We start from the raw sequence: 22,297 nt of genomic DNA, 5'->3' as shown, positions 1-22,297 counted from the left end.
AAGACTGAACTTGAGCTAATGTCCATAAACAGAAAGCTATTATTAATATGTGATCTAAGGTTTTGTTTAAAATTCTCTTTGAGGGATAACTTTGATGGTGGAAATAAACATATTATACCTTGATGGGATTTGCAAAAATATCAGATTGAGATCCAGCAGTGAAATGCAAGATATACAAAATCACACATAGTTGGGATCATAGAATTTCATGGCTATTAAAGTCTAAGATGTCAATTTGTCTTCTCCTAACATTTTAAAAAGGACGAGAACAGATTCAGAGTGGCCAAGTGACTTGCCTAAGGTGGCTCAATCAGCTAGTTTCAGTCTGTGACCCTTAACACTCATATTCTCTTACTGATTGTCATAAAGATTGTAGTAGCCTAAGAAGATACCTGTCCAAACTTAACATGAGTCAAATTCCATTTGAGAAGAGTAAAACTATGACTCGGTGATGAGCAGCTTTTCCGTCTTTACAGGCAGTAGCCTACGCTGAGCGAGTGACGCTGCAGACGTTACGGCAATAACACAAACCAATACCACATTGCTTCCCCTCGCCAGAAGGTCAGCCTAGTGAAGCCGAGGAAAAAAGCCAATGAATTCGCACCACAAAACCTAACCTGGAGCTCACCCTTCTTGATTTATCTGGGTGCAAGCCCAACACCTTTCTCTAGATCCATAAAATCCCCAAGACTCCATCATTTTTCTCTTTTCAAAATTCCTAACTGAAAGTAAACCATGAACATAGAAAGATTTAAAAACTGGAGAAATGTCTAAAACAAAAAGTTCAACACGTCCTCCATCTACCCAAAGATAACCACCACCAACAGTTTCTTGTGTATCCTTCCAGGAAAAAGTTATGCACCACATAGGATATATTCCTTTTAAAAACATACCTAAATCACATTATACTAGACACACTGTTCTGTATCTTAGCTTTTTTTTTTCTCTTAATAAATCTTGGCAGGTTTTCCATATCAACACAAAGAGCTGCCTGGTTCTTTCTGCAGTCTGTGTGGTATTCCATTGCATGGATGTCACAATAGTCCACTTAACTGGGACCTGACCCAAACACGATGTTTTGAAGGGCAAACAAGCACCCCGTTTGCCAGGAGCTCATTCTCACTGGTTCCAATGGTAAACTGTCGTCTCAAGGACAGAAGCCCTATTGTTAACCACAGCTAATTTTGTCTCAACTGACACTGTACCTGGAGCCTGGAAACACAGCTAAGCAGGTGACAAGTATAGAAAGGGACAAAGAAGGAAGAAGTGGGGAAGAAAACAAAAAATAAGAGGTCAGTGGTGAGGGAAGAAGAGAATAGGATGAGGAGGTTATATAGCATTCTGGCTCCTGGCAGATGCTCATTCGATACTTTTTGAATGACTGACTTGACTGACTGAATAAATGAATGAATGCCTAAAGAAACCAAAATAAACATATTTTAATATGTAATATATTAAAATATCGACTGATAAATGGCTCCAATTTTCTGAAAATCATTCTTTTTGATCTGCACTGTCCAATATGGTAGCCAATGGCCACATGTGCCTATTGAACGTTTAAAATGTGTGCTGTCTATAAAACATGCAGTAGCTTTCAAATATGAAAAAAGGATGTAAAATAGCTCACTAATTTTTATATTGATTATATGTTGAAATGAGAATTTTTTAGATACATTGGGTTAAGTAAGTCATATTATTAACATTAATTTTATCTATTTCTTATTACTTTTTTTCCTGAAGCTGCTAGAAAATTTTAAATGTCACATGTGGATTGCATTATACATAGTTTGGACAGTGCTGGTTTAGAATGCAGATGCCATTATCACAGTGGCTGTGTCTGTCTTTCTCTGCTCTATCCCAGCACCCAACACAAGGCTTTGAGAATAATAGGTACCCAATAAACACCCATTAGATGAAAGGCTGGCTCTGGTATCTAGATTAGGCAATACTCAGGCCTTAGACTAGAAGACAGGAGGCCCTCACCCTGATCATAGCTCTAATGGGAAAGCCGATGTGTGACCCTGGGCAAGTCATTGAACCTGCTTGGGCCTTGTTTTTGTCATCTTTAAAACAGAGAAAATATTAACATTTGCTTTATAGGGAAATTGCATGCACCAAATGAAATAATGTCTATAAAAGAGTTTTGAAAGGGTAAAACAGAGTCAGGTCCCTCCTGAGTTCTAGTATTCTCTTCTAGTAACAGTCCCAAGAGAAGTGAGATGCAAAAAATACAGAAACAATGGGGTAAGAAATTAACTGATAAAATTCCTACATCTGATGTTTCCATTCCAGCAAATGTTAGAAAATTCAAACAAAGACAGGTGCAAACTTGAGATTCTCACACTAGCAGAAACTTCAGCATTCATTACACCCTTTTCACTGTGGCCCACCAAGCACAGCTGACAAAGGGACTTGTGGTTACTTTCTTTGAAGGGACATGAAAGTCTAATATGAACGAGAGGAGGAGGCCACCAATGGATGGCCAGGTTCACCACCGCACCTGGAGCACGCAGTTTGCGGGAAATCTGTAATCCTGGGAGACTCTGAGGCCGCAGAGGAAAAGTTCCGTGGGTGCAAAAATCTACGGTGGCCATCAGTCCTTGTTAATTGCTCCAGGCGCAGCTGGCGCGCAGTAGGAAGCGTGAACAGACCCTGATTCCGAAAGGCGGTCAGGGTATCTGGCAGGGGAAATCCAAATGACTCTTGGACAGGCTGTAGCTTTTTAGTGACACCGGAAGGATTTCACCATCCCAGCTGGGCATTTTCTTCCCCAAATCAAAGATCATTTCAAAAGCGACAATATGAAGAAAGCCTCCTTCAGCAGGGCCATTTAAGGAGGAGCCTCGAAGAGCAGAGTGCGGAGTGGACTAACCCCAGCAGAGAAACCAAACAACCTGAAGCCGCAGGCAGGAGGACGGCAGAACCAAAACAGTCAATTTCAAGAAGTTCAGGATAGGATTTTCGCATCAGCCCTTCAAAGCGCCCCAAAGGCCCCAGAAGCCGTCCATGACTTACCGTCCGTGAGGCCACCACACAGAGCAGAGCAGCCACTTCCCCTTTGCTGAGAGGGTCTGACTCCCTTCCCCTCTCTCAGGGCTGCTGCCTGTGACGTGCCGAGCTCTGAGCCCCTGGGACTACTGCCCCGTGACCTGCCCGTAACAGCCCACAGGGCCTGGGCTATTGCCACCTCCTCCAACTTGAAAGCCAAAGGACAGGACAGCAGGCATGGAGCAGAGCCCAAACCTGGCCACGCAGCAGCAGAACCAGCAGTGGAGGCGTTTTGAAATTCATATTCCCAGGACCAACCCCCAGAGATTCCGGTTCAGTAGGTCTGGGGTGGGGCCAGGGCACCTGCATTTTAAACACAGGGAGGGGCAATGCCAAGGCTCAGCCTGGCTTGGGAATCTGTGGTCTAGAGCACTCAGGGAAGCGTCGTTCTCCCTGATCCTTTTTCTTCCATGAGCTTCTCTATTCTTTCTCTCAGAGTGGGAGGGAAGACTTAGAGGAAAAGCAAGGCAATGTGGAAAGCATTCTAGAGCCCGAAGGCCCTAGGTCCTTACGCCAGTCATTTAACCTCTCTGAACCTCAGCTTCTCCATCTGTAAAACAGCAATAAAACCATCTACCCACTCAGGGTTGAGCAGGGAATAAATAAATACACACAAAATACTCAGTGTATCACACATAGTAATGATCATTAAAAACATTCATATTATTATCTGTTTTTTCCATGAGGGGACGAAGGGTGCAGGGCAGTTCTCCACATGATAATCTTTGCAAGAGAAATTACAAATGTAAATAATGGACGGAGCCTGGCATAAAGGGAAGAAAATACTAAACTGCAACAACAAAAGCCACAGTTAGAAAGACAATGGATTCAGGTTACCCGAGGAGCTGAGGAACCGCTCAGAGCAGGTTTGCAAGGTTATCTCTGGGGGCCCTACTGAGATAGGATTAGGAGGAAATCAACAGAGATTCACAAAGATTTAGGCACAGAGTTGCATGAAGATTTACTGCAACGTTATTTATAAAAAAGGAAAATTAGAAAGAACTGCCAGGTATTTTTTTGTTTTCTCTTTCTTAATATTAGGATGAACATGTTACTTTATTTCAGACAAAAATGTTCCTTTTTGAATTTCAGAAAAGTTATACAATGGAATATTTTTCAGCCTTAAGAAAGAAGGAAATTCTGCCATTTGTGACAATATGGATGAGCCTGGAGGATGTGATACTAAGTGAAACAGCCCAGACACAGAGAGACAAATACAATGTGATCTCACTTATATGTGGAATCTAAAAAAGTTGAACTCATAGAAGCAGAGAATACAATGGTGTTCACCAGGGGCTGGTGAAAGAAAAGGGGCACTGAGAAGATGTTGGTCAAAGGGTTCAAACTTTCAGTTATAAGATAAATAAGTTCTGGGGATCTAATGTACAATATGGTGACTTGTCATTAATAATACAGAATTGCTTCCTTGAAATTTGCTAAGAGTAGACTTTAAGTGTCCTCACCCCCCCATACACACACATAATGGTGTGTGGTGATAGATGTGTTAATTAATTTGATTGTGGTAATCATTTCACAATACACACATATAACAAATCATCATGTCACCTTGAATACATAACAATTTTTAATTGTCAATTATACCTCAATACAACTAGAAAAACACAAATGAATTAATCAATTGATTGATTTAGGGAAAGATTTTTGGAATCCATTTAATTAGCTGAGAGCATTTTTAAATATCCCTGTTGTTTTTCTTTTAAATTCCAGTTTAATACTCAGATTAAAACATTAATATCGGCCAGGCATGGTGGCTCACGCCTGTAATCCTAGCACTCTGGGAGGCCAAGGCAGGAGAATCACTCGAGGTCAAGAGTTTGAAACCAGCCTGAGCAAGAGTGAGACCCTGTGTCTACTAAAAATAGAAAGAAATTAATTGGCCAACTAAAAATATATAGAAAAAATTATCCGGGCATGGTGGCGCATGCCTGTAGTCCCAACTACTCGGGAGGCTGAGGCAGCAGGATTGCTTGAGCCCAGGAGTTTGAGGTTGCTGTGAGCTAGGCTGATGCCATGGCACTCTGGCCCGGGGAACAGAGTGAGACTCTATCTCAAAAAACAAAACAAAACAAAACATTAATATCAATAAAGGAAGGCCAGATGTAGACATAGCCCTCTCAATTTTCCCATAGGAACCAAAGACAAACTGTATTATAATTTGGGGTAACATCAGAGCGTCTGCAACACAAAGGGCATGGACAGAGGTGGAGTAGGCAAGGAAAATACAACGCATATAAAGCAGCAGACAAAATCTCTCCACTGTAATACTAACAATACTAGGAGAATTAGATTTAATGCTTCCCTCCACCCTTAACACACACACACACACAGATGAGAACTTTTGAAATAAAACTCAATATCACCCACTGAGTCCTTTCCCTTTACAGTTTAACAGAATCTATTTTTGTATTCCAGTGAGATTCGCACCAAAGAATAAAGCTTCAGTAAAAAGAGGAAATAATTTCTTTGCTGTACCTGGGTTTTTCTCACTTCCTTATTTTAAAATAATCATCTAGGCCGGGCGCGGTGGCTCACGCCTGTAATCCTAGCTCTCTGGGAGGCGGAGGCGGGCCGATTGCTCGAGGTCAGGAGTTCGAAACCAGCCTGAGCAAGAGCGAGACCCTGTCTCTACTATAAATAGAAAGAAACTAATTGGCCAACTAATATATATAGAAAAAATTAGCCGGGCATGGTGGCGCATGCCTGTAGTCCCAGCTACTCGGGAGGCTGAGACAGAAGGATCGCTTGAGCCCAGGAGTTTGAGGTTGCTGTGAGCTAGGCTGACGCCACGGCACTCACTCTAGCCTGGGCAACAAAGTGAGACTCTGTCTCAAAAAAAAAAAAAAAGAAAAAAAATAAAATAATCATCTAACAAGTCCAAAAACTTAAGAACAATAGTCTAGTCTTCTATGCGCTGGTATACGCCACTGCAAGACAGTTTGGAACTAAACTGAATCAGTTCAAAGTTTCCGGGTAATTTGCCATCTTCTTGAAAAACTTATAGTGATATATTACAGCGCTGGGGGCTAGAAGAAACCTTCCCAGTCATCTGGTCCAAACCCATCATTTTATAGATGAAGAACTTGGGAAGTAAACTAGCTGCTCCAACACACTGAAGACTCTAATTAAAACATCTGCTCAATTTTAAGGTGGCTGACAAATTGGAGGCGGGGAGTGGGAAATAAAATGAAACCTCTAAAATATTTTTAAGTGGAATAGTAATTTTGGTCAAGGGGCCTATTAAATGAAGAAATAGGAAGGATCATGATTGCAGTAGTACCCCCTGCCCAATATCTGGAAAACTGAGAGATTAAAAACTGGAGCAAACACATTGACTTTGTGAGTAGGGGCACAGGATGAGAACTCGGGAGCTGTACCCTGAAGTCAGATGATGTTAGCACCAAACACTGGCCTAATTTTATACCTACACTGATGGGTGTCCAGGAGCTGCCTTGAAGTGACAGAACCTCCGTTTCCAGAAAAGTGGGAATTTGAGAAAGTGCTTCATGCATAACAGAAGTGCAGGACCATTGACCTGCCAAGGTGGGGTGGCTTAGTCCCTTGCTTGCTACTCAGGGGTCCCTGGACCAGCAGCATCAGCATCAGCATCACCCGGGAGCTTGTTAGAAATGTAGCATCTTGGGCCCCACCCAGACCTGCAGAGTCATATTATGCAGATCCTTGTGTGCACATTAAAGTTTGAGAAGCACTTGTTTAGATAGGGCAGCAGCAAAAGAAAGCATAATTGACTACCGATAACCACCTTTCATCTCAGTTTCAGGAATAACTACTATTCTATTACCAGCTCTCCTCTCCAAAGCTGTTGACCTTTAAGCCTTATTTTAAAACTTAGGCTAAATTTTAAATGGGCTCAGTGACTACCTCATTTAACAGTCCTTTTTTTCCGAAACGTAACTCAAAAGTTAAGAACAAATATATATACATACATATATATAGGCTGGCAATTTACCATTTTAAAGGGTTACATGGATTATGAATTAAAGTTTTTTTTTCCCTGCTATTCACTTCTAGGTTCACAATAGGAACATGACCATTATTTCTTCAGCTGGGAATCAAAAACCACAGGAAGACACGGTGAAGGAGGAAAACTAAAGTCGGAATAGAAATGTGCTCCTGGTGAAAAGAGAAACTTCTTATAAGGTAATTTTATGATCGAAAGGCTGTAAAGGCCACATGGTTCAACCATGGTTCCCAAGCTTCATCCCTTTATAACACACCTGCAGCATCTACTCTCACACTCCTGGCAATGTGGACCAATCCAATCCAATTACACAGCTCTAATTATTAGAAACCTTTTCCTGAAATTTGTCTCCTTGTAGCTTCCAATAGCCCCATAATCAATAACTTCCCAATTACTGTCCTACCGTTAGTTCAATTTTCCATTCTATTTCTTATTGGGATTTTTTTAATACACAGAAAGTCAAAGAAATAAGTTTCGTGTATTTATTTTTCATGGGGGCAGCTTGTGGTAGTGGGGTGTATGAAAATTTTATTTGGTGCTTTCATTTTGAGGTGCCTCAGGAAAACCTCATGTGTACAGGAGGAGCATTAAAATAAACTATCACAAGTTACAGGAAATGCAACTAAGGAGATAATTATGCCAGAAACCTACTTTAGAGACACTATGCCCTTAATCACTGTTTTAGCCCTAAGCTTCCAGGGAGTCAAAGTAGGTATGCAATGGGGCAAGAAGATTTTAAAATTTTCCCTTGGCCCAGGTGTATCATAGATTATTAGCTCTTGGAAGTGTCTTAGATCAAGTCCAAGTCTGCCTCTTACAGAAAAGAAAACTGGAACACAAAGAGACCATGTGTCCTGCTCAGTATTGGGCATCCAGTTAGCAGTGGAGCCAGGTAATGCAGTGGCCCTACCCCTGTGCAATGCTCTTTTTGCTACACTGCCAGACTCTGAGTGCCAGGTCAAAAAAACTTCTCCTGTGACACTCAAAAAGCAAACCCAAGCCATCCTGGCACAGACACCCTGAACCCCAAAATTCACAAGCCTAATACCAGTTAAGAAAGTTATATTAGGGCTATAAGCCTTCCTTTCTCCTCTTCTCTTTCCTATAATTGCATCCGTCCCTATGCTCATTGATTCTAAACTACTGAGATATACCACTAAGCAGCTTATTTTAATCTCCCATTAAAATAATCTCTTTCTGATGAGAGGTTATTTGCCCTCAAAACAGAAAACACTACTGTGAAATACTTCATTCTTTCCGAAACACTTGAAGCTACAGGCTCACAGCATATTCAGCCAGAGTCTTTAGTAAAAAGTAAAATATTAGAGAAGATTAATTCACCCAGGCATCTAATTAAAGATGCATCCAAACAATATTAAAAGAATCCTTTTTTAAAAAGTGATGCCACGATAATATTTTAAAGGACAATCTGTTAGAGCACAGTGTGAAGTGCCAGTACAATGGCAATACATCCACGGAGCACTTAAGTATTGGTTGGCGGGTCACAGTGGCCTGCCCATGAGATCATAACGGACCGCTGCAGTGACATAAACGCATCACAGAAACAGCCACTCGTGTCTCAGTTCTTTGCGAGTTTGGGAAGATCACAACTCCCTCAAAGCCATGAAGGGCAATCATGCAAATATGAATTATGTGCTAGTTCTATCAGTATGTCCTTCTACACTAGACCCTAGAAAAATTGCTAATCCTGGTCCCAGGTATTCCGGTGAGGCATCTTTTACATTAAAATCAGTCATTTATATTACAAAATGAACCAGGATCTCACTATGTTAAGAGACTTGGTTCTGTTTATTGGTGTAGAGTAGCTTATTCCTGGGATAAAAGCACCTAGGAAACTACATTATCTTTTTAAGCTCACTAAGAATTAGTGAATTCTCGATTTTAGTTTACCAGATGGCACAGGGTGGATGAACCAAATTAACACCAAGTTCCACCAGGGCTGAAGAGGCACAGTTCAATCAGGCCCATGATTATGCAGGCTCCTTTGCTGTCAGATATGGGAGATCTCAAACAAGCAAACCAAAGGTACAGACATAGCCCCACTCATAGCCCACAGTGAGACAAAAACAGAAAACAAAAAGAGGAAGAAAAGCTGTGACATGTATCTATCCCAGAGCACATCTTCCGTTACTGTTGATCAGAGTGTATGTCACATTTCCTGGGCCCACTGAAATCACTAGCCCTGGCAGAGAAGATCGGAATTTTCCCACTCTAAAAGCAGAAACAGCAAATGACAGAAGCTGGGCCAGTGTGAAATAGAGAAGAGAGCTATTTCTCTATAAACATGTCATTCAAAAATGGTGCATTTTCAACAAAAATGTTAAGGTCATGTGATGATAAAATAAATGGAAGAGGCTTGCAAGCAGGAAGGTGGGCCCCCGTGTTTCTCACACCCCCAGCAAACTGGGTCTCCACCTCCCACACCCACTGCTCTCTAGGCTGGAGCTTGTGTTTGGTGTATTAGCAACGGGAACTTGATCCACCGTTGGCGGGAATGTCAATGAGTGTGACCTCTATGAAAAACAATGCGAAGATTTCGCAAAGAACTAAAAATAGAACCACCATTTGATCCAGCAATCCCACTACTTTTCCTTTGGGTACCAACTCAAAGAAATCATTGTATCCAAAAGACACCTGCACTGGGATGTTTATCGCAGCACTATTCACAATAGCAAAGACATGGAATCAACCTAAGTGTCCATCAACGATGAATGGATAAAAAAAATGTGGTATGTATACACAATGGAATACTATTCGGCCACAAAAAGAATGAAATCGTGTCTTTTGCAGCAATGTAAATGGAACAGGAGAGCTTTACTTTTTAAGTGAAACAATTCAGATACAGAAAGACAAATACTGCATTTTCTCTCTCGTAAGTGGAAGCTAAATGATGTGTACAGATGATGTGGAGTGTGGAATGACAGATGATGGAGACTTGAAGGGGAGGGAGGTGGGAAGGGAATGGATGATCAGAAATTACTTAATGAGTATAATGCATATTATTTGAGTGATGAATACACTAAAAGCCCTGACCTCACCACTACATCATATATCCCCATAACAAAATTACACTTGTACTCCTTAAATTTGTACATATAAAAAGTAAGAAAATTCTAGAAAGAAGGCTTTTGTCCTAGCACAGAACACAAGGGAAAATGTCAACTTCCTCTCCTGTAGTCCGGGAGACCTATCCTATGCCTATCCCACTCCAGGAATAGGTTGCTCCAAACCAACAAATATGACCTGATTTCTTAACATAGTGAGATCCATGCTCATTTTGCAATATAAATTTATGGTATTAACATAAAGGAAGTCTCATCAGAAGGCCTGAGACCTGGCTTAGTCATTTTTATAGGGTTTGCTTATCTTTACTCCAGAAGAGATCCTTACCTTCAGAGATGGCCTTTGTCACAGCTGCCACGTAAGTCTCGGGCTCGTCCTCACAGGTGAGCTCCTGCCAGTGGGCCCAATCGGGAAAGAAGTCCAGGAACACCTCGCTGTCCTGCACCCCGCAGAGCAACCTGACCACGCGCTGCGGGGGGTGGAAGGCTCTCTGCAGCAGAGGGAGCAAGGCCGGCTGGTAGAAGAGCTGCACCAGCCCCACAGACAGCAGCACCACGACGCAGCGGGAGCTGAGGAAGAGGCGTAGGTCCTGCGCTGAGAAGGAGGCCTCGGGGCCCAGCCTGTGAGTCAGCATCTTCTGGCTGCGGACCTGCCGACTGGACTTGAAAAGGTCCTGCAGGTATTGGCACCATTCCTGGGCATCCGGGCTATAGACGATGAGGATGTCGCATCCTCTGAGCACCCCTGGGCAAGAATGAAGCACAGGAGCATGTTAGCATGCCTGCCTCTTTCAGGTGGTTCCCCACAACCAGCAAAACACATGAGGGACCCGGCACCCACGATCTTTCATGGTCTGCTTCCAGCATGCCTGTCTAACCTCTTTCCCCACTTACAATCTGTGTTTCAATCGTACCAGGTTCCCTGTCCTCACCCAAACATACCATGCTGTTTTAGACCCTCGCACCAGCTATTGTTTCTGCCTGGCATGCACTTCCCTCCACAGCTGATGCAGTATAGGATGATAACAATATTAATAACAATAGTAGTAGCAACTGCAAGCACTTATATGGAGCTTACTATGTTCCACGCATGTTGCCTAATAAACCCATTTAATCTTCACAGCAACTTTAAAAGATAGGTACTACCATTAGCCCATTTTAAAGACGAGAAAACTCAGGGATGGCAGATTAAGTCACTTAACCAAGGTTCAAAGTGGCGGAGTCAGAATTTCAACTCAGTTTGATTTGACCCCAGAACCCGGCTCGTTCCCAAATACAGTGGTTATAAGCGCAGGTCTGGGATCAGATGGTCAGAGTTAGAATCTTGGCTCTGCAATGTATTAGCGGTGTAGCCTTGAGGAAGTTGCTTACATTTCCTAAACCTCAGCTTACTCATCTGTAAATGGAAATAATAATGGCTATATATTTATCAGTGTTTTGTGAGAATTAAATTAGATATTTCATGGAAAGTGCTAAGCACAGCGCTTGGCATGTAGAAAACCTTCAGTGATTAGTAGCTGGTGTCATTATCCGCACATTAACATAAACAGTGCATCAACATACATGGTAATTGTGGTTGAATTGATGCTTTGGCCTCCCAGATACTATTTGTAAGGTGTCCCTCACCACACCTGGCCTGAAACATAGGCTTTTTTCTTCCTCTAAAAAACGGGAAATCCCAGAAAGAGAGTCAAAAAGGGCTTTCAGGGATCACTTGGCTCAGGCTCCTCATTTACAGAAAAAAGAAACACTTCTGGGAAGGTCAAGGCGCTTGCTCAACTTCACACTCCACAGACAGCAGCGGAGCCAGGCCTGACATCAGGTTGTTCCCTGGTTCTGGGTCTAGCCTCTTCCCAATCCACCTGCTATCAGGAACTCTGTCAAGGATATTATGACTATAATGGTCATTACCAAGGCTTTTAGAATGCAGTTTCTCATTTGCTGTGGACATGACCATAAAAAAACTTCCCACTTAGGTTTTCTATCTGCTACTTTGCTAGCACTCAGCCTAGTGGGAACATTTTATTAACCCTTTATTAGACTGTTTTACTTCCATTGCCTAGATGAGCACTGTCCATGTGAAAATACAAGGCAAGCAGCATGTGGTTATTTAATATCTATGAAATTTATAGCGAACTCATTTCACATTCTCACTGGCCACAGTGCACACCTAGCTAATTATCATTATAACTCTTCTGGATTGCTAATAAGTAGGGTTTCATTATGTGATCATCTCTGGAAATGTAACTTTTATGTTATGTAGGGCTGACAGGACAACTATGGATTAAGGATCTGTTCTTTTAAAAAGGTATGTACACATTAGGAAAGACATTGGTCATTTCAAAGAGGGCTCATGGAGTTGTGAAACCAAGAGCTCTTAACGCTGTGACCAAATATTGAAGTTCTCTGCAGGATGCTGTAACACTAAATAGTGCTATGTTTTCCTGAGGAGAGGTACAAGACATTGCCAAAAAAAAAAAAAAAGAATATTATGAGTAATAAGACATAATCAAATAATCAAAGTTCAGAGAAGCTTGGCTCTTAACATAACCATCACGACTGTATTGGGTCATTGACTCTCCATTAATTCAACACACTGTGAGTGATTTGGAAGGGGCGAGTACAAAGCGTCCATGCGTGATACAGTGCAACAGAGGAGGAAGCGGGTCATGTTGGGGGAATCATTTGTTGTGGGAGTCATTTAAGTTGCAGATTGTCACAATTAAACACAGCCCTAGCCCACGTTTCACTCACGGTTACTAGTGAAAAGGACCAAGTCCTGTGACTTGGGCAAGCCCTTGAGGCTCTGAAAAGATCATGGGACGAATGCTCTTTCCTGGCCCCTTCTACCACTGTAGAACTCAAAAGCAACTTATAAAACGTAAACCCAACCTAGTTCAGATGTCCTCCAAGATTATTATTACCACATTTTTTAAAATAGCAAATAAAACGAAAGTTTGGAGTTTCTTCTTTTTTGAGCCCCCTGCTGAGCAGGAGCCCAAATCCAGTGCTAATATTAGTTCACTAACTATGAAACGTCCGATTTTGAATCAAAATGTAGCTTATCATACCTCAAACGAGAAGGGGTACAATTAATTAAAGTATGTGCCTAAACTATCCACACAGTTTTGCCATCTTAATGATAGCTGGTTTATGCCAGCAGCGAAGAAGCCTGGAGAGCGAGAGGCGATGAAATTGCGAAAGGCATTTTCCACAGCTTGTTGAGAATTCAATATTTTTCCTTGCAAGATGTGGTCCAAAGTCTGGAAGAAGTGGTAGTCAGTTGGTGCAAGGTCTGGTGAATACAGTGGGTGACAGAGAGTTTCCAAGCCCAGCTGCTGTAGTTTGAGCAGCTTGGTCTGTGCAACATGTAGTCAAATGTTGCCTCGCAAGAGGACTGGCCTGTCTCTGGTGACCCATCTCACCTGCTTAATCACAAGCATCCTCATCATTACATCCAATCGGTTGCAGTAGATAACTGCTGTAATCAACTGACCAGGCTTCATGAAGCTGTAGTGGATAATACCAGCGCTGGACCACCAAACAGACACCACTAGCTTATTTTATTTTATTTATTTATATTTTTGAGACAGAGTTTCACTCTATTGCCCGGGCTAGAGTGCAGTGGCGTCAGCCTAGCTCACAGCAACCTCAAACTCCTGGGCTCAAGCAATCCTGCTGCCTCGGCCTCCCGAGTACCTGGGACTACAGACATGCGCCACCATGCCTGGCTAACTTTTTCTATATATTTTTAGTTGTTCAGCTAATTTCTTTCTATTTTTAGTAGCGACGGGATCTCACTCTTGCTCAGGCTGTCTCAAACTCCTGAGCTCAAATGATCCGCCTGCCTTGGCCTCCCAGAGTGCTAGGATTACAGGCATGAGCCACCGCGCCTGGCCCACTAGCTTTTCCTGATGAACATTCTATCTGTGCCTGTGTTTTGGCACTTCTCTTTCTTTTTCTTTCTTTTTTTTTTTTTTTTTTTGAGACAGAGTCTCACTTTGTTGCCCAGGCTAGAGTGAGTGCCATGGCATCAGCCTAGCTCACAGCAACCTGAAACTCCTGGGCTCAAGCGATCCTGCTGCCTCAGCCTCCCGAGTAGCTGGGACTACAGGCATGTGCCACTATGCCCAGCTAATTTTTTCTATATACATTAGTTGGCCAATTAATTTGTTTCTATTTATAGTAGAGACGGAGTCTAGCTCTTGCTCAGGTTGGTAGCACTTCATCTTTACCCAACCACTGTGCCAAATGCTTGTGAATGTCAAAAATAATCCATTCTTTACCACACATAACAATACTGTGTAGAAATAGTTCGCCTTTATGTCATGACAGCCAAGAAAGGCAAGCTTTGAGAGGATTTTTCTTTTGACGCTCATTTAATTCATGCAGTATCCATCTATCCAGCTTCTTTACCTTGCCCATTTGTTTCAAATGGTTCAATATTGTTGGAATAGTAACGTCAAACCTTGCTGCTGATTCACACATAGCTTAAGATGGATTCACTTCCACTACAGCTTTCAGCTCATCATTATCCACCTTGGTCTCATGTCGCCCACATAGCTCATTTTCAAGATTAAAATCACCAGAATGGAACATCTTAAACCATCCACATACTGTACATAATTAGCCACATCCTTCCCAAACACTTCGTTGATATTTTGAGCTGTCTGGGCTGCACTGGTTCCATGACAGAACTCATATTTGAAAATAACATAAATTTTTGACTTATCCATGGCTTCATAAAAATAGCTCTAAAAAAATTTGAAAGATAATCACAAGTCAACACATGCATTCGAAAGACTGAGGATGTACCGTCACAGTAAAAATAAAACAAGAGGTGTCAAAGTAAAATGTCAGAGATATCAACTGTCAAATTTAGTACTTAAGGAAATCAGACATTTCATACTTAATAACCTTAATCCAAAGTCCAACAAGCTTATCAGCAGGAGCAAGCTGATCAGCCTGAGAGTGCTTTTGAAGGAAGGTGTGCAAATTTTTAAAGAAGTCAAGGCATACAATTGGCAAAGCTATCTAACTACAGAGCTCACACTGAGAAAAGCAGAGTTAAAGTATTAGAATATATTTACTTTCTCTCTGCTCCTCCTTCCTATGTGGCTGGTTTATCCTAAGAAGCAAACATCCTTCTAAATGGGAAGTGTTATTGCAGATGAGTGTGGGTGAGCATGAATCATCAGGCAAGAGAGGTACCACATTTTACATTTCATTGTAATGCTAAGGATGCAATGTTAGTGATGCTGTGCTTGGAATCCAGTTAAAAATGCAAAAATGAGAAACAGTAGCCACCCCCTCCCTCCCCATTCACACAAATATACTAGCAAGTATCATGTCAACAATTTGTGCAAATGGGTAGAAGGAGACTAAGATCTCAGAAAGGACTTGCTGTGTCCCATACACCAGTGATAAAGAAGCCATAGGTAATGTTTTCAAGAGGGTTGACAAGTGATAGCAAAAAAGTGAAGAAAAGAGAAGAAGAGGATTTCTTGGAGCATAAGAAGTACCCTTAAGAAGGCCCCTGGGGTCTCTGGGCACTGATTGACTTAGCAGAAAAGCAACAGCTTTCCATAGGCAAGGACTCCAGTTTTATGCAAAGGATTTAGTGACCCAAAAGCAAGCCAACATTCTAAGATGACAAGCTCTGAGGGTCACTGAGGGAGTGTGTACTCATTTCACCCTGGATCTGCCTCACTGTACCTGCTCCTCTTTTAACAGCACATCACAACACTTGTTGTTCATTAAAGGCTCCAAGTCGTCACCAGGGAAAGTTTAAACAGTAATTCAGCTCTGTTTCCTGGGCCATGTGCCAGTCACTCTGCGAAGCATTTCACCTGCACTCTCTCATTTAATCTTCAGAACAATCCTACAAAGTATATGCTATCAATAGCCCCGTTTTATAGACACAGACATTAAAACTTCTTGAAGATTAGCTGCTGCTGTCCAACATCACACTCTCAGTCAGTGCCAGGGGCAGGGAGCTGACTCCAAAGGCCATCCTCTTAACCTCTAAGATGTCACCTATTTACAAAGTCAGGGAAATGGAGAATATAATTTAGAAAATGCAGTTAAAACACATCTAATGCCATTGGTTTCAAATACCATTCTCCAATAAAAGGAACCAGGGCTCCTTTGAAGAAACGACTGATTCTAGGAATGCTTCTAAGATTATATATTTTCTGAGGCAGGAAATAGACAAAATTAGCCTGGAGCATCTTGTAGTGCCAGAAAGTAAGGAAATGCTCAAACAAAAATATGATGACAGGCATATGTCAAAGAGACACAGGAGTCAGCTGAAAGAGCTCCCAATGGCCAAAGTTGTAACAATATGAGCAACAAAATAAATAAAACAATATTGAATTATAATCCAAGGAATAAAATAAATTTCCATGAGTCCATACTGATATAAATAAAGAGTTGAATAAATAAATTGGGAAAAACAGACAAATCTCCTATGCAAAAGAATTCCAAATAATTTATGTAGACAACTCCACCCTCAAGGAGGTGAAGTATAACTTTTCCTGAGTGTGCGCTGTGTTTCCAAAGAGCACAGTATAGAAAGGGAGAAAAAAAGAGAAACTTCATGGTGGAGAAACCTAGCAAATAATGCCTCAGCCCAGTGATCAAGGTCAACATCAATAGTCATAAATCATTTCAATAGCATGTACCCTTGACATGATGTGATGAGAATGGCACTTTACTTCTGTGATCTTCCTCCCCGAAACCCATCAACCCAGTCTAATTATGAGAAAAATATCAGACAAAACCAAACTAAAGGACAGAAAATAACTGGCCAGCATTCCTCATAACTGTCAAAGTCATCAAAAACAAAGAAAATCATACCTTGAGGCACCTAAGGAGACATGACTACTAAATGTAACAAGGTATCTGGGATGGGATCCTGGGACAGAAAAAAGACATTGTGTAAAAACTAAGGGAACCTGAATAAAGTATGGAGTTTAGTTAATAATAATGTATCAATATTGGTTCATTAAGGATAGCAAATATTACACTAATATAAAATATTTATAATAGGGGAAACTGGGCGTGGAATATATGGGAACTCTCTGTACTATCTTTTCAGTTTTTTTGGAAATCTAAAACTGTTCTAAAATCAAACTTTATTAAAAATACAACTGAAATAAAAAGCACTTAAGAGGTTCACCTCTTCTATATAAAAAACAACTATTTGAAATGTCTCCTTCTTGGGGTTCCAGTGTTAACTTTAATCCCCTTTGAGCAAAAGTGCCTCCAACTAGTTAATATTATCACCTATTTGGTCACTAACTTCTGGGGTGACTTAGACTAATATACTAACACTAGGCAAATTTGCCTCAATGCAAATGAGGACAAGGAAATCTATCACTTTCCTGAATACTGCTGTGCTGCTGAAACTCAAAGATGAGGAAATTGTGAAAAAGCCCAAAGTGGAAGTTGAAGTCCCTCTGTGATGTGCTGGGCAGCAGTGTAGGACTCAGTGCTTTGTCAGCAATGCGCCCTCACACGGGGAAACCCCTTGCTTCAACAATAATCCCTTTCCTTTAACCATCAGTCATTTCTCCACATGTCCTCAAATACTTCCCTTTCTCTCTCTCTCTCATTTTTTTTTTTATTAAAAGAAACTAAATACATGAACCAACAAAGAGTCCATTATCCCTAGACAAAAAATGAGAAAAGGTCTTTGTCCTTGTAAAACTTAAAGATCAGGTTTGGCAATGGAAGGAGAAAGGAATGGGTGAGCAGAGAGGAGGGGGCTGGCCTGGTGGCAGCAGGCTGTCAGGGCGGTAGTAAGAAGCACAGTGGCTCAAGGAGAGATGTTTTGCACAGTTGAGAACCCTCTGGAGAAAAGTTCAAAGAAGAAGTGCCCAGAGCTTCCCAAACTACTCATCCCAGACCATTCCTTCAGTCTGTAGGAGCCTCTGGCACCCCATTCATTTGTCCTGGAGCCCCATGTTTGAAGATGAGCACCATATTTGAAGAGGGATGTGAGACAGAGAAGGTGATCAGGATAGGCAGAGATCTAACAAGAAATCATTTGAGGAGTTTCCTGTCCCCAATGGTGTTCAAGTTCAGGGATTAGCTAGAGTACTGAGAGACCACAAGGATCAGATGGAAGTTAAGATCACAAAAAAGTAAAACATCCATGCAAGCCCTATGGTCTTGTAAGTCCAGGAATGGCAGAAGGATCTGAAGATAAGAGAAACTTTGGAGAGAGGGGGCAGGAAAAGGTATGAACGCTTTCTTCAAAGACTCGGAGGCTAACGCATGGAGGAGAGAGTTCTAGGCTTCACCCAGCCACTGACTTCGCCACTTGGGAAAGTCACTTCCGGCCTCTCTCCCCTCTCATATATAAATACACATGGTGCCATCTCGAGAATGTTCCGGGACAGGCTGAGTCCATTTCATTTTATCTTACTATCCACAGTTATTTTAAGGACAGACAGCCTAGATTTCCTGGATTTCAATAAGCAAACATGTCTTTCAGAAAATGAAAGACTAATGCTTATGCTTCAGTGGAAGGGAATTTAAGAAGACCAGAGGAATAGGCCAGAAAAGGAATTAGGTATCCAGACATGCTACGATTGGATGAACTTCGAAAATATTATTCTGTTGTAGATCTTAGGGGAGAATAAAATAACTAAAGTTTAGTGTCTTTTTGAGGTGGTGAAAATGTTCTAAAATTGTGGTGACGGTTGCTCGTATCTGTGAGGATGATAAAAACCACTGGAAGTGGATGAACTCCATGGCATGTGAATTATATTACACCAAAACTTCCTAAAAAGAAGACCACAGAGAGGAGTAGCCTAGATGACTCTGGAACCCACAGCATCTTGGTGACAGGTGTTGCTGTCACTGCTGTGACCTGCTCCCACGGGTCCTTGTACCTCCAGACCTCAGGGAGCCCAGGGCACTCAGGCCCAACTCCCATTTGCAGCACCTGGAGCGGCATCTCACGACAGAGGATGCTACCAGCAAGACGCGTGGCAGCTCTAACCATTGCAGACATCTGCAGAAGCCGCTGGAGAGCCCACGAATAGCCCCAGGTCCAGCAAGTGGGCTAGGGTCCCCACCTGAGCTGGAGCTCGCCCTCCTAGCCCCTTCGGCCATGCCCACTAGGGAGATGCACACAGGACACTGGACGAGAGGATGAGAGAGACCATTTTCTTGGCCTTCTCTGTTCAAAGGCCCTCCCTGTCCGCTGTTTCCTGGCCTTAGCAGCCCAGGGCCTGTTCCCAACCGTGGAAGGAGATGGTGGCTTCACTGGTTCATTCTTGACCTCCTCTCCCTCTCCCCAGTCACCTGCATCCTCCGGCCACTCTGACCTGCTCCCTGTGCCTTAAACACGCCACATATACACCTGTCGCCGGAGCACCCTTCCTCACGGGACCCCTCCCTCTCCTGCAGGTCTTGGTTCAAATGTCCCTTCCTCCAGGAGGCCTAACTTGGACACCTCATTTAAAATTCGAACTCCAACCACTTTCGCGCCTCTGTATTGTTTGTCCACATGGCATATCAGACCACAGACTTTCCTTATTAAATGTATTGCCTGTCTTCAAGCCCAGGTGAGAGGCACGGGAGTGTGGCTTTTGTCTATTTTGTTTAGCCAACACCTAGAAACAGTAAGCATGCAATCAGTGTTTGTCAAATGCCTGAATTCCCTCTACTTAACTTTGGCTTTCAAATGGAGTGTGTGAACTGCCATAAGCCTACTATTATCGGGGCTCCTTATTCATGATACACCTTCTTCCAGCCTCCAGAGCCCAGCTAGAGAGCCACCAGACTGAGGTTAACTACCCTCCCACACCCTTGAAAAAATGAGCCCATATCAACAAATCTAATAGAACCCTCACCACCGACTTTTTCTACCTTTTCTTCCAAAGCACCATTAGGCTAGACCTCAGAGGATCTCAGAAAGGATGGTTCTTCGTTCTAGAATTTGCTCACCTCCTACAACAACAGTGCCTTCTCCTGGCTAACTAGATTTTCTTTTTCAGGAGGCATTTGCAATCTGTTTACACATGTTATCTCTACTAAAACATCATAAAGTGGGCTTGGAAAATACCAGCAAACTCTTTTGCAAACATGGTAACTATCTCATCTAGTAATTCCCTGTTTACTTATTGCTTTCCTTCCCAGGACTATAAACTCCCGGAGACAACAGACAGTATGTCCTGGTCACCGCTGAGAACAGGCTCATTAGTCATCTCTAATTATTATCAGTACCGTGCCGTTTGTCCTGGATCTCGGTGAATGAGTGACTTGCCAAGTGTATGCACCCATGAATCAGAAGGGAACCCAAGATCAGCCAGAAAAGATTCGCCGCGCGCTTTGGTGGGTAGATCTACCCAGTGACCGCAGACTCTCCCCATCCCCAAAGTTCTGCAAAGGACAGAAGCAAAGCAAAGCTAAAGGAATAGCGTTCCTGGATTCCTAGCAAAATTCCAGACGCAAAACATAGCCTGGGCCAGGTGCAGGAAGGGAAGGGAAGGTGGACCGAAGGCCACCTCTGGTCTGCCAGCCCCACCTCGGCCTGTCCGAGCGCCCCCTATGGGCCCGGCGAGGCCGAAGAGAAGCGTTTGGCCGGTGTAGACAAGTCCGGCCGGCATAGACAAGTCCGCCCGCGGCTTCACAGAGTGCTAGGAGCCGATGCCGAGGGAGCGACTCCCCAGACGCTCCGAAGGCCGGAGTCGGAGAAAAGGAGACTTAAAAGACGGGGCCGCGGGAGGGTCCGGCAGGGGCCGAGGAGAGCCGCGCAACAGGCTGGAGAGGGGAACACGGGAAAGTTGGGGAGGGAAGTTCGCAACAGGGCACAGAGAAAAGAACAGAAAGAACAGCGGATCCCGCACTGAAGCCGCAAACAGCAGTGCGAGGCAGCTCCCCACGAGGTGCGGTGGGCGCGGGAGAGCGGCACCGGGACGAGCGGCGCGAGCGCGGGCTCCGCGGAGGGCCCGGCGCCCGCCTACCCACCTGAGGCTGCCATGCCGCGGGCGCAGCTCACATCCCCGGCTCGCTGCGTGCCCGTGCCCGGTGCCCGGAGCCCGGAGCCGGGGCGGCGGCGTCCCTGCGCGCGGGGCAGGAGGGGCGCCGGGCTCCGCGCAAGACCAGCTGCGCTCTGGCGCTTCCTCCGGACGAGCAGCAGCGAGGACTCGCCGCTAGGGCGTGTCCACAGGGACCGCCCCGCTCGGCCGGGGCACCTGCGCCCGCGGCCGTTGGGGAGGGGAAGTGAGAACCCCACGCGGGCCGGGACGCTGGCCTGCTCCCCCGACAGCCCCTTGCTCGAGGGTAGGGAGGAGGCAGGGGGCTTCGCGCCCCGTGCGCCCCACTCCGCGTGAAACCAGCCCTGATCGGCCACCAAAGGGCAGCTGGGGCTGATATTGGGAGGGGAGGTAGGGAGTGTTGGGCTGCCAGGCCTCTGAGACCTGGGATCCGGGGAGCGCTTGAGCACCAGCTGTCCAAGCAAGGCACCCCCTCATCTCCAGGGGTTTGTCCCTGAGCCTCTGCTGCCTCAGCAGGAAGTGGGAGGGGGCAGGAAGGGGAAGAGGAGGAAGCTGGACACCTGTCCCTTGAGTATCCTCCAGTGACCTTTCTGCAATTCCTTGGACTTGGTCTCCTGATGGCACATGAACGTTAGTTATCATCTCATATGTTAAATGTATGATAATTATCACTGCCATTTAATCTGTTGCTCTGCGCTGGGTGGGGTGTCTCCTGCCCTACACCCATCATTGCATTGCATCCTCACAACCACCCTTTGAGGTAACACCTATCACTGTCTTTATCACTGTCTTTATGCTACAGCTGAAGAAACAAGCCAAATACCTTGCTCAGGCCGGGCGCGGTGGTTCACGCCTGTAATCCTAGCACTCTGGGAGGCTGAGGTGGACTGATCGCTCAAGGTCAGGAGTTCAAAACCAGCCTGAGCAAGAGTGAGACTCTGTCTCTACTAAATATAGACAGAAATTAATTGGCCAACTAAAAATATACAGAAAAATTAGCCGGGCATGGTGGCACATGCCTGTAGTCCCAGCTACTCAGGAGGCTGAGGCAGAAGGATCGCTTGAGCCCAGGAGTTTGAGGTTGCTGTGAGCTAAGCTGATGCTACTGCACTCTAGCCTGGGCTACACAGTGATTCTCTGTCTAAAAAAAAAAA

At 43.8% G+C, this 22,297-nt stretch overlaps 1 protein-coding gene and 2 non-coding genes across 4 annotated transcripts in view; 2 read left to right on the top strand and 1 right to left on the bottom strand.

Annotated features, from left to right (window-relative positions):
- Positions 1-21,271, bottom strand: part of PIK3AP1 (phosphoinositide-3-kinase adaptor protein 1) — a 112,466-nt gene extending 91,195 nt beyond the window's left edge. Inside the window, exons 1-2 of one of the 2 annotated variants that reach the window (XM_012767286.2) lie at positions 21,115-21,271; positions 10,460-10,876 (exon numbers count right to left, since the gene is read on the bottom strand). In XM_012767286.2, the coding sequence (XP_012622740.1) occupies positions 10,460-10,876; positions 21,115-21,127 (430 nt within the window). In that variant the 5' untranslated portion in view covers positions 21,128-21,271. Of the gene's footprint in view, positions 1-3,015; positions 4,039-10,459; positions 10,877-21,114 lie in introns of those variants that run through there. The other variant, XM_012767301.3, reaches the window with a different exon arrangement.
- Positions 12,033-12,154, top strand: LOC142875815 (small nucleolar RNA SNORA32). Its single transcript, XR_012923099.1, has one exon. It is a non-coding gene; the product is annotated as a small nucleolar RNA SNORA32 (small nucleolar RNA).
- LOC142875811 (small nucleolar RNA SNORA25) lies at positions 12,464-12,591 on the top strand. Its single transcript, XR_012923095.1, has one exon. It is a non-coding gene; the product is annotated as a small nucleolar RNA SNORA25 (small nucleolar RNA).
- Positions 21,272-22,297: the final 1,026 nt, after the last annotated feature.

This window comes from Microcebus murinus, chromosome 14 (genome assembly GCF_040939455.1).
Source record: "Microcebus murinus isolate Inina chromosome 14, M.murinus_Inina_mat1.0, whole genome shotgun sequence".
Classification (NCBI taxonomy): Eukaryota; Metazoa; Chordata; class Mammalia; order Primates; family Cheirogaleidae; genus Microcebus; species Microcebus murinus.
The sequence above is the reverse complement of the archived record's forward strand: the minus strand, read 5'-3'. Positions and strand labels throughout refer to the sequence as shown.